The sequence below is a fragment of the Manis pentadactyla genome, chromosome 1 (genome assembly GCF_030020395.1).
Source record: "Manis pentadactyla isolate mManPen7 chromosome 1, mManPen7.hap1, whole genome shotgun sequence".
Lineage (NCBI taxonomy): Eukaryota > Metazoa > Chordata > Mammalia > Pholidota > Manidae > Manis > Manis pentadactyla.
In genome coordinates this window covers 25,705,377-25,718,460 of record NC_080019.1, presented here as the reverse complement: position 1 = coordinate 25,718,460, position 13,084 = coordinate 25,705,377, and the positions used below count along the sequence as shown (strand labels likewise).

The window sequence follows — 13,084 nt, the reverse complement described above, 5'->3', positions numbered from 1 at the left end:
AAATCCATTCTTCAATTAAGACAAGAAAAACATGATATGAGAACAGTAACTTGAAAATATATATTCAATTTATTCATCTAACAGCTCTATCAACTTCTCTGAAAATACTTCTTTTTTTTAAAAGGTGAAAATACAACACAGTTTGGTTTCCAAGCACTGAACAGTTCCACATACCTTAAGATAATTTTCTTTTTCTTTTCCTTTTTCCAGTTTTAACATTTTGGATTTTATTCCATGGTGACATAACTTGGTTAATAGATTGTGTTTCAAACATTTAAATTATTTTTCAATGAGTGTTGGATGGGTGTTAGGAAATGTCTTACTCTTTTCTTTGTTGTTCAGTTTTTATTTCATGATCATGAACTTACCTCTGTGGTCCAGTAAGACTTGGAGAGGGATAAGGAAAATATGGCACCTGAAGAACTGTGGCAAGAATACAAAGATTATGGGAGATTGCAAGCAGATGAAGATGAGGTGTGCTCTCCTGAGCTACAGAAGGAATGGTCTGGTGGTTAAGATAAAATGCAAGTCAAGTGTATTAGAGTGGTCCATAGTGATCTTCTGGTCTTGCCATTCCCAGAACCTAAGTGTTCTATGGCTTCCACAATATTGATGCCCCCTTTCACCTTGCCAAAGATCGCAGGCTTGCCATGCAACCACACAGTCTTGGTAATATAAGTATGTTATATATAACATAAATATAAGTATCTGTCTACATATATTCCTAAAAAATACTAACTGGGTCAAAAGAGATGAATTTTTTTTAGGTATTGGAGAATGTTTACCATATGCATACGTTAAGAACAAAGTTTCTTTTCAGATAGGCTTTAAATATAAAAGCATGTTTATTTCATCCTTGCCACCACTTAATATATTTTTGTTGGTTGACAATTTGCTATTAATTTAGTGATTGTCTATTATTTTGATGGAAAACTGGGAACCATTTGTGTTGGGTCCATCATTTGCCATGGACTGGATGCCAGGACCCATAGGTTTCAGGATAAAATTCTCATCACCAAATTTTTCCCTTAGATGGGCTTCCTGTCAGAGCCATTCCAGCATGTGAAGTTGTGACCCTGGCTCATAAGCGCTGGAATAATTCTTTGAAAGTTGGAACCCTCATTACCAAATTCTTCTCTCCAGTGCTCAGAGCATGAAAGTTTTACATAATCTCCAAAGAGGTTTTCTGGAAACATTTTGAAGGAGACATTGGTTTGGAAATAGTTTGAATTTGTCTGGAAACATTTCCAGAAATATGTCTGGTGATGGGAATGTCAAAGAACATGGTGGGGTTGTCCATGACTAGGTGGCATGGTGCACTCCAGGAGGTTGTTGGTGGTCTCAGCAAAGCTATCTGGTTCTTAAATAATTTTTCTAAAGGTCAAAACAGGGAGAATAAACATGAAAGCTATTTCTAAAACATGCTTGCATTTTATGCATAGAGTTAATGGTTTCTTAAATCCATTCTTCAGTTAAGACAAGAAAATTTTATTCATTCATGCCTGCAACAAATATTTATAGTGTCTTCACTATGAGCCAGGCACTAGTGTTCTGGGTGCTGAAGATACAGCAGGAAACAAGATAAGTGTAATACTTCATCTGGAGATTAAATTCCAGTGGTGAAAACAGATATAAATGCTGCATAAAATATATAACGCTACATAAAATAGAGATACATTCTCTGAAGATAAGCAAAACAGGGTAAAAGGAAAGACGATGACAGAGATGAGCGAACCCTTGGGTAGAGTGATCAGGAAAGGCCTCTGTGATTAGGTGGTACTTGCAGAGACTTGGAAGAAACGAGGGGGCAAGTTACACAAGCTTGTGGATTCTGGGACTGTCAGGAAAACCAACATATCCGGAGGGGAATGAGTGAGTGAGTCAGAGAGAAGTGGGAGATAAGGTCAGAGAAGTAACCAGGTGAAATTAGAGTAGAATTTTATTGAGCATAATGAGAAGCCATTGGAAAATTCTGAGCAGGAGGGTGATAAGATTTTATGTAATTTTGGTAGTATCTCTCTGGCTGCTAGTACAAAAACATGAATGGAGGTACCATTCACTAAAAACACTGGGAAAATATCAGATTTTGGAGTGGTAGATATCAAGAATTCTGTTTGAACATACTGTTACATTGAAATGCCTGTTAGTTGATGTGAGAGGAGATGTCTGATGGGTAGTAGGATGACAAGACAAAGATTAAATATTGGAAGAATGTATGTTGGTTTAGCAGGGCCTGGGTCAGCTCACTCATGGAGTGTATTCATTTCTTAGGACTTCTGTAACAAATAACCATGACTTTGGTGGCTAGAAATCCAAAATCCTACAGGGCCTTGAGGGTGCTTTAAGGGAGAATTGTTTCTTATCTCTTCCAACTCCTAATGCTCGTTGGTGTTCCTTGATTTGTGGCCCATCCCTCTAATCTCTGCTTTCATAGTCACATCATTTACTCCTCTTCTGCTGCCAGATCTCTCTTACAAGGGCATTTGTTATGGGATTAAGGGCTCATATGGATAATTCAGGACAAACTCCTCTCAAAATACTTAGGTTAATCACATCTTTTGCAATATAACATAATATCCATTCTTTTATCATGTAAGGCAATATCTACAGGTTCCAGGGTTTAGGACATGGACATGTGGATGTGGACACCATCATTCACCCTTTACAGGCAGGGAGTATGGACTGAGAAGAGAAGCAGTCCCAAGATTGAGCTGTAGGACTCTACAGTCTCCAGAGGCCAGGAAGAGAACTCAGAGCTAGTGAAGGACACTGAAAGAAGGCAGTGAGGTGTGGAAGGAGCAGGACAGCCAGCCTGTGGTGTCTGGTGAGGAACTGTTCCAGTAAAGAGGAGATGATTAGCTGTGTGGAAAGCTGCTGAGTGGTGCAGAAAACAAGGACCAAGCCTTGATTATTAGACTTTGAAGGACACAAGTTATTGGTGAACTTGCCAAAACTATGAACAGAGAGTGGCATAATTGCATTCATTGTTCTCAGTGATGAATCCAACTTCCATCAGAATATTATAATGCTGTTCTAACTGTAGGATCAGTGGTTGGCCAAGCACATCAAATGTAAAAAGTTATTTTGTAATTTCTTTTTCTTCTTTTCTCCTGTTGGAAGTTCTACATGGGAGTATGTTGTGTAAACAACATTGCTTCTTCAAACAAACTGTTATATGCTCATGGTAGAAATTTTTCAAATTATAATAAAAAATTAAAGTGGGTCATTTAATTTTAAATTTCATCTGAAGTGCAGCCATTTTCTTCAGAACATCTTTGTTTCATTGCTCACTTTTTTTCATTGGCTCTGAGATTGTTCTGTAAATGTCCTTCACTGAATTAAATATGATCCCCCAGGAGTAAGTAAAGGACAATGTTGCCAACAATATGTCACCTATGACTTCAGGTTGACTTTTGGATTTTTGTGCTTATGAAAGTGTCTGGGCAGGTGACCTCCACCAAAGCTGCCCAGTTATTGAGAAGCATACCTCCCCAAATAAAAGGGCGGCCATGCTAGTGATTGGAATACAGTCAGATCCATTCCCCTTGTAGAAAATCCAAAAAACACGCCTTCAAAAACCAGTGTTCTCAACTTGTCTCCTGTTCCATGACATGTTTTTCTGGAAGAATCCTCACTCCAACAAGGGAAGATATGAGGGAAGTGGTAAAAATTCTTTAAATTTTAGAAAACTAATAATGGAATTAGGGAAATCTTAATATCATATTCGTATTTTGCATTTTTATATGTCTGCCTTAACTTTATGAGAGATCAGACTAAGAGAGTGCAATTCTAAATTGGAACAAGTTTGGAGGGAAAATCATCAGCTGCACCTCAGTCTCAAGCAGATAAATTGAAATCAAGCTCAGGAACACGGGGATAGCATTGAGTGTGCCATCTCATGTGACTGACTCTTTGAGTAGATTCAGGGATAAAATCCTCCCAAGATCTTCTCCAGATCCCTAAATTAGCACCATACGACTGACCAGATGTTTCTCTCTTTGATTTTAAGCAGCTATCTCTGAAGGAAAGACCCGCTGAATTTATTCACTACCAGTATTTCCTCTTGAAGATTTGGCGAAGCCACTTCTATTTCCTAGCATTTAGATTGCTGAAATATTACGTGCAAGTCAATATTAGAAAGTATAGACCTCATAAATAAGCCAAATTAATTATAGGCATTTAAGACCAAGTATTCGTAGGGAGATTATGTTGTTCTAGAATATTTTTAGCGAGTTGAGTAAAAGCAGACAGTCTTATCTTATGATTCTGAAACTCAAAATCCAAACTACTGACATAAACTGAGATCAGTACTCTTATCACACTTTGTTATTTTGCTTTGCCAAAAGTGCAGATGAGAAAAAGGTCTTGAAAGTGGAAATAAAGGGAAGTTATTTTATATAAGCCAAGTCACTTGTTAGTATGTGCTATTAAAGGCTGAGAATGAGTTTTAGAATTTAAAGTTCATATTTGTCTTCCAATCAAACCAAGGTTATTGTGAATACCATATGGTTTTAGAAGACGTATTTGGTATCTTTGGGAACTTGAGGCTACTAAATCATTAACAGCTGCCAGAATGGAATAAACCAAATGTACTCAGTATTTAGTTCTTTGTAGTGGGGAAGTCTGTGGATTTCCTGGTTCAGCCCATCTGATGAGAAGAATAACTCACAAACATGTTAGCTGGTTGCACAGGATGAATAGTTTTGCCAGAGACTATAAAATAGATGAGAAAATGAAGATAAATTTAAAAGACTGTGTGTCATCAGTTGAAAAAAAATTAAAGGCAATTAAAAAGGGAAATAATACTGCCAATAGTTAAGAGTTTCGTGAGATGCATTGGTTCTCAACCTCAGTGCTGTTGACATTTTGGGCCAGAGAATTCTTTGTTGTGGGGCCTGCTCTGTGCATGGTTGGTTATTTAGCAGCATCTGTGGCTTCAACCCCCTGGATGCCAGTAACACCCTCTTCCTTGTTATGACAATCACAAATGTCTCCTGACACCACCAAATACCCTCATGGGAGCACACTTGCCCCTGATTGAGGACCAGGGGTAGGCTACACAGGTAGCTCCCAAAGTCCCATTCCAGTTACATGCTCAAAATAGAACGGGATGAAGGGGCAGACTTATTGAGAACTTTGATTGCTGAATGTGTTATTAGTATGGGGTTTTGTTGGGAACCATAATAATTAAGGTATAGCTTCTGCATGTATATTGCACTGATGAAAAGTAGATCAAATTTTTTTCCAATCTAGAGTTAATTGAGTACAGTAGGAATACCAATAGTACAGGTGATTGATTGTCTTCTATTTTTCCTTCTTCCGAAAAGCCTTGCAGAAGTATGTAGGACTAAACTAAATCTGTAGCAGAATCAAAATGGGAAGAAGCCTTCTCTGTGTATGACTTTAAAATCCCACTACATAGTAGAGGCTACTTGGAGACCTACATGATTTCATAAGCTTGTCTTCATATAAAGACTGAGTGCCACTTGTGGCAAAAGCTGTTTGCATTTACCAAACATCTTTGTGATCCTCTACATGTCTTGGTCTCCCTTTGAGATTGGCTGAGGCCATGTAACTAGTTCTGCCCAGTGAAATGTGAGCTGAATGTAACTTCTGGGCTGAGGAAGTTAAAAACCAATGCTTTCTTCCCCTATCACAGGCCTCACCGGTATGTGTTCGACGAGCCTGAGATCTTACTGATCTTTTCATTCTCTCCATTCTCTTTTTCTGAGATGTCTGTTGGTTGGCTGTTGGACACTCTGAATTAATCTGCTTAATTCTCTTTTATTTCATGGTCAGCCCTTGATCTATTTTTCTGCTTTCTGGAACCCAGTTGGAATAGAAGGTTCAGCTAAGATTCAAGTGCACAGGTATTACTGTCAGTCGCCTTTCTTTGTGTTAATGATATTCTGGTGAGAAAGTCACATGCAAATGAAGTAAGCAGGTACTTGGGATGGTGTTACACATGATCTAGCAGGTTCTGCATGGGGAGAAGGTGAGGAGATTTTTTTTTCCTCCCAGTAAATTAAATGGCATGGGCTAAGACTTGGGAGGTGGATAGCATAATGTTTAAGAGCATGTCCTCTGCTGTCCAACTGCCTGGGTTTGAGTCCCAGTTTTGGTGTTTATTAGCTATATGATCTTTGGCAAGTTAATTAAACTATCTGAGCCTGATCTGTAAAATGGAGTTCATTATAGGTTATAAGTGTGCAATATATGATAAGTAATTAAAAGAGTACCTGTTCCATAGACATGATTCTTTTTCTTATTTTCCCTACCCTCCAGTTTTTTTTAAGTCGATCTTCCCTTAAAGGGATTATTTTATTATCCGTGCTGTGTAGATGTTTGCTCTTACTATTAATTCAGTTACAAATCAGAAGAACATAGTGTGCCTGTGAACTCAAAAAAAATTTTTTTTGAGTTCTATATAGCCTGTTGTATTTCTTAGTGTATATTCTTACAGTTAGTATAAATAACTTCAGTATTTTCATCATTCCAGTGGCATCATCTTTTCTACCAGACAGAGGACTGCTGCTAACATAAATGGTATTTATGGCCAGAGAGGAAGGTGTCTTTACGTCCGGGCAGTTACAGCTCCACGTAAGCTCGCCTATTTTGGCAAGCAGAGCACGTGCTGGATTTCATCCCCAGGCACCCACTGGACAAGGTGCCTCCATGTGGTATTCAGTCTGTATGACTGTACAGGGTTTCAATGGGCATTATTCCTGGAGGGAAACGTGACCTGGGAATCCCAAATCTCATACTCCAGAGTGAATTCTGTCAGTTGGATTGTTTACTGGTAATTTTGCCACTTTCTGCCTTGATTTCTCTGCCCTTCCCTTGCTGCTCCGAAATTTTGGGGGTGAGGTGTTGAACCCATCAATTGAAGGACTTAAGTATAAGAAGGAATCCACATATATGCTGCCAAGTTGTTAGCATATGGGTGTTTTTAAACCCTCGAGATGAGATCTTGAAGAGATAGTGAGAAGATAAGGCAGAGAATTGAGGGCTCAGCTCCAAGGAACTCAAACTTTCAGAGATCAGATAAAAGTATAGAAATGGACAAAGGAGACTGAAAAGGAGAGTTCACAAAAGGAGGAAGGAAATGAGGGTGAACTGACACATAGGTCAAGAGCAGAGAGAGATAAATCCAAAGCCTACACTTTGTGAATAGCCCTGGGGGTTGTACAAATCATGACAGTGATTCATGAATGACTGGAATAATGCCAGCATTTCTGTTTCCTCACGAATCAACCTCTTGTCTCGTAGGTAAGAGCCTCTGATGCAGACTCAGGACTCTATGGCTTTATTGAATATTCTCTTTATGATGGATTCCAAAGCTATGAAGCACCTCAAGCATTCCAGATCCACCCACACGATGGGCAAATCTGTGTTTCTCAAGATATTGACAGAGAGAGGGATGCAGCCACCTACGATCTCTTGGTGAAAGCTAAGGATGGGGTAAGTCTTTATATATGAGAAATATCAAACATACTCAAAAGTGAACCACTGGGTACACATCAGAAAGTACCAATGGTTGCCAACAATTGGCTGATCTCGTTTCATAAATCACTACCTCTTTCCTTTGCTGGATTTTGAAGCAAATACCAAACATACCATTTCATCCATCAGTTTGGCAATATCTCTAACAGACAATGGCTTTTAAAAAACAGGACTACAATAAGTTAACAATAATTTTTAAATAATGTATAATACCCATCCCATTAAAAAATTTCTGGATTATCTAAAAATGTCTTTTAATAGTTGGTTTGGTTGAATCAAGATTTAAATAAGTCCAAAAATTAATTTGACTGCTATATCCCTTAAGTTTCAATCTGTAACAGATTCCCCCACTACTGCCCCACGTATATTTTCTCTTATGGTATTTATTTTTGGAAGAAATCGGGTCTTTGTAATTTTACACGTCCTGAATGTGGCTGATTACATCCTTGGGATTCATTTAATATGTTCTTTTATTATATTTCCTATAAGCTGGCATTTAGAACCAGAGCTCTGTTAGTTTTGAGGATCTCATCCTAAACCCAGCCCTGGTGTGCTGGGGGGCTGCTCTGAACCCTGCCTGGCTCAGTGCAGGTTCTGTGAGTGTGTAGGTATGGGCCAGGCGACGACTGCTGCTGGAGACACAGTTTGTCAGGCTGCCTGATTCCGGGAGCAGGGGCGCAGCACACCAGGCGGGAAGCGGGGAGGTGGCGTGTGTGCGGCGCGAAGCACGGGGGCAGAGGTGGGAAGGAGGGAAGGAGAACCGTGGGCAATTCCAAGGGAAGGAGTGGGAGAGGCGGGGTGGGTGGGTTTGAGACTGCCGAGTTGGAATGGTTCCAGGGAGCTCGGGGGCCTAGAGGCTCCCTGGCTCTCTGGTGTTTGTCCCCTGGAGGTGACGCGTGCAGGTTTCAGATGAGTGGTGGCTGAGGTTGAGAACACCCAGTAAAAGAGGTGGTTGGAGTAATAAACCTCTTTGGAATGGTTGGTTTACATTTGAAACGCCCGTTTACCTGATCCTGGGAAATCCCTCCAGGATCCGCAAGGCCCCAGATGTCAAAGCACCAGAAAACAGGAAATAGAAGACATGGCGAATACACTGCCCTGGGGCCGAGGGCCCTCACAGAGAAGGGCCACGGGGCTCACCGGAACTCCCGGGATACTTAAGGCTTTACTAAGAAAACTTCTGCAGCTGTTTCATTTCACTTTGGCTTATTGGAAGTACCACCCAGTGGCACTGAGGGAACTCATTACTCAGATTAACTTAGTCCCAGCCTAGCATCTTAAATCATCAAAGGAAGTGTTAGTCGTGGCATGGGCTACTGGCAGCACTTTCTTCTCTGTGTCAGGCCCCATGTGTTCCTGTGCCAGCTTCACTCAGTGCTGCCTGCTCCCAGGCAGAGAGCCCACGTACTCTTCATTACATGCCACCCACGAGGGCTCGTCCCTTCATCTTCCTCCCGGCTTTCTTCTCTGGGGTTGTCATCTCCTCCTTCCGTGTCCTCTGCTTCATCTCTGTCCTCTTCTGGGTTTATCGCCCCTAGATGCTCTTGGGTGTTTGCATCCATCTCCACTAATGTCTTCCATTCCTCCGCCTTGTGGGGATCGAGGCAGTACAAGTCACTGAGGGTGTACTGGCATTCACCTCCGCCGTACACGTAGAGCAGCTTAACGGCCAGCATGGCAGTGGAGTAGACACCACATTCTCTTGGAGGGTCACTGGCTTTGTCAGACCGTCTTCCTCCTTCCTGATGCCTGGGGCAGGGAGCACTAGTTAGTGGCCCTCACAGTCCCATCCTCTGTGACCACCATGGTGGCCCCCTTTGGGGCTCCCGGGAGCTGGCTTCCCCACACTCCTGCTTGTTTTCATTCTCAGGCTCTGCTTTTCTTTACCTCACCTATTCTCTGACCTAGGTGCCTGCAGCTGTCCACAAACCAGTGGTTCTTTGCAGTACTACAGAATAACAGGTTATTAAAGAAATCACCTGCTATATTCCCCAAGGGTTAATCTGAGTCCACACCCATTTGACTGTTTTTCCTCCTCAGACTTGAACTGGAGTACATCTAAATGCAGGTTGTGTTTGTCCATCTTTGTTGACTATTTCCAGTAGATGATTATGATCCCTGGGAGGTGACGGACACTTGGGAGCCCAATCTGGGTGTGGGCCCAGTCCTTCACAGGGGCTGCTTTCTCCATATGAATGTATCCAGGTTAAAGGCATGCATGTTATTGTAATAGATGTAATTCCGTGCACTCTCCAGGAAGCCACTAAAGAAAATTAATTGTGTCTTCCAAGCTACCATCTGATAACCCACTTTGACCAAAGGACCCCTGTTGAATTCACTTCTCTCAGGTCTTGGTTGCCAAATGCGAGACCAGAGATCTGTGTAGTGCATAGGATGAATTCACCTTTCTTAGGAAGAGCCGGGAAGGACACATTCAGTGTTGGGGAAAGTGAAGACTCCCATGTCTCTACAATCTGAGTCTGCAAATGAGCTATCAGAACTTCAAGGTCTCCTCCATCTGCAGTGCATGGACACCTTCTCCATTTCTGCAGCCATCTTCTTCTTGCCCATCCCCTGGGTCCTGGAGAGCCCAGGGATACCCATGGAGGGAGCTTTATGTGCAGCCCTCCTGGAAGGAGGTCCTCTCAGGAGTGGGTTTAGTGATGCACTTTTAAAAGCAAACTGTAGACTTTTAACAGCTTCCTAACCTTCTTATTTGGACCTAAAACTGCCTCCAACATCCCTGTGTTTGCCTCAGATCGTACGACGGCAGGCAACATAAACGTTTGTGTGAGGTGTGTGTATGCACGCACCTGTGTGTGTGTGTGTGTATGTTCTCCAGTGCACAGTGTTTATTCTGCTGCCTGTGTAACTTTCTTCTGTTATGAAGTGTGCATTTTACTGAGGGAAGTCTGCATCTGTCTTAATTATTCTGTGCAATATCTACTGCAGCCAACGTCCCTAATCAAAAAGGTTGGGAAAGATGAAGATAGCAGTGTTCCTAATGATTCTGTAGATTGTTTCCTAAAAACAGCCTTGCTTGGATCTGAAGAATAAATGAACTCAAACAAGAAATTTGAGGTCCAAGATGTAGGATTCTAGGCCATAGTGAGTGTATTTAAAACAATGAACTCCACCTTGACAGAGACCTTTCACTTTACATAATTGCCTTGACAGTGTATGGTTTTTCTCAATCTTTTCTCTTTCTAAATATATGTTCTGAAAGCTCTTTGGAAGAAATTGCCGAGAACCCATATAATTGTGGTCAGAAAGAGATTTTTATCTGTCAGTAGAAGAATTTTTCTTATAACATACTTAGATGTTCTAGCTTATTTGCTGCTGTTCTAGTTCAATTTATCTTTGTGATGACTGTCAATATTTTAAAGACTCATCACTTCTCCTGTTCTACTGGCAGTACTTCTGAAATCATCTGTTTTTGCTTCTACTGCTTCTATTTATCTCATGCAAAGCAGTCATGAGGATGCTATAAAATTACATAATGGAAACAAACAACTGGATTAAATTGGAAAGCAAGTGGTTTTTCACAATAAAGCTTTACAGTTTAATTATTCCATGTTTAGACATAATTCCTTGTTTCCTTTTCCCATTTGTTTTAACCAACTGTAACTCTTTTTAGTATATGTTTGTTAACATTCTATTTCTATTTTTTTCATGACATCCTGAGGTCTGTAGCTGAAATATCTGTCTGAGATAAAGCTATTTCAACTGTCTCATGCCTCCAGGCTTAGGGAAGGGTTATGTCAGATAGCAACATAGAAAGCAGATGACTTAGCCCTTCACTGTCATAGATACATATATTCATGATGAAAGTTGGCTATGGAAGTTGTGCCACATAGTTCAGGTGTAATGCCTATAGCTCTCTAAAAGCAAATTTGCTGAGTAAAAAGGCACACTCATTTTTTCCCCTTTTTCTGCCAGCTTTTTTGAGATATGATTGATAAATAAAATATATATTTCTAAGGCATACAATGTGAATATGAAATAATTACTACAATCAAGCTGGTCAATATATCCATCATCTCACATTGTAAGTGGTGAGAACACCAGATGTATTCAGCACATTTCAAGACTACAGTACAGTCACATGAACTATGATCACCATGCTGTACATTATATCTCCAGACTGTGTTCATCGGCATAACTGATATTCAGAGCACACTCATTTTAATTTGAATAGATTATGTTACCTCACTTTCCAGTATCCAAGTGCTTTTTCCTATCTTTCATTCATTTCACTGATCACCACACCCATACCCCAGTTCCAGGAATAAGCCATTGCCCAGTTGCCCATGTTTTCTAGCTAAATTGTCTGAACCATATTTCAAACTGATTACCTGCCACTCTTTAATATATTACCAGGATTAGTCCCTAAGTGTCTTGAATACCACTTTACCTCATTATTATCTCTAGAAATGTAAGCCTCCCCAGCCATCCACTATTACCCCTATTCTCATCCCTATCCTGTTATGTTCATCCTTTCATTTGAATCAATCCCACCCCTCCTCTTTGTCCTTCCAGACTTTTCTGCTGTGCCCTCTGGAACAAATGGTCTTTCATTTAGCATCATGCACCATTTATATATTATGACATGATTATACAATCAAGCTAGTGAATATATCCACCACCCACATTGTGAGTGGTGAGAACATTTAAGATCTACTCTCAGCAAATTTCAAGGATGTAGTACACCAATATTAACTATAATCAGCATTCTGTACAACAGATCTCTTACTCATGCTGCACACTCCCTCATAAACTCAATCTGGTCTCTGACCTCTCCTTTACCTTCTTATCCTGACTGGCATGGGCCACCCCTGAGGACGCCATCTCCTCTCTGGCCTGCTCCCAGGGAGCCATGTTCTGCTCATCACAAAGTGAAGGGACATGTTGAGGTGGGTGGCCTCCCTGTTGCTCATTGCAGCATCCAAATAATTTCTACTCCTTTCTCCATCAAAAATCAATTTGCCATTGCGGTTCATAATGTCATTATACTGTGAACACTCTTTCTTGTTGCTGTCGTGTTCTAAACCTCCTTGTCACTGGGGAGCTTTACATTTTACTTGGTCTTCCTCTCCACCACAGTTCCCTCTCGGACACTCCAATATCCGTTTATTGATCCACCCAAAACCCTGAGCCTCTCAGTAACTTGACTTTCTCATTTCCAAGGATCATCTCCACTACCTGCATAACCTCTGAAATCTTGATTTCAGCTGTATCCATATAGGTACCCTTATCTTTCTGTCTCACTGTTGTACCTCCATCCCAAGCAATAATTCTTCTCCCCTGTTAACATCTCTAATTTATTGACCCATCACTAAAGTCGCTGAGTTGCAAATTCCCTCACTTCATAGAACTCTCCAGGCAAAACCCCAGCCTTAGCTAAACCCCACTGTGCCCTGTCTGCACTTGCCTAAGCAAATGTACCTGGAGGAAAACAACACGCCTGCTTGAAAGCAAAGTCCTTACTTCCTGCCTATGGTCAACTAACTTCATCTTCTTTCCTGTTATATTAGAGAGATGCTTGCATCAAAAATCGATCTCTCTGCTGTTCAGGGTCCCA

At 40.9% G+C, this 13,084-nt stretch overlaps 1 protein-coding gene across 1 annotated transcript in view; it reads left to right on the top strand.

Annotated features, from left to right (window-relative positions):
• Nucleotides 1–13,084, top strand: part of DCHS2 (dachsous cadherin-related 2) — a 224,685-nt gene that overhangs the window by 102,431 nt on the left and 109,170 nt on the right. Inside the window, exon 2 of the mRNA XM_057496860.1 lies at nucleotides 7,270–7,461. Coding sequence (XP_057352843.1) covers nucleotides 7,270–7,461 — 192 coding nt within the window. The remainder of the gene's footprint in view (nucleotides 1–7,269; nucleotides 7,462–13,084) is intronic.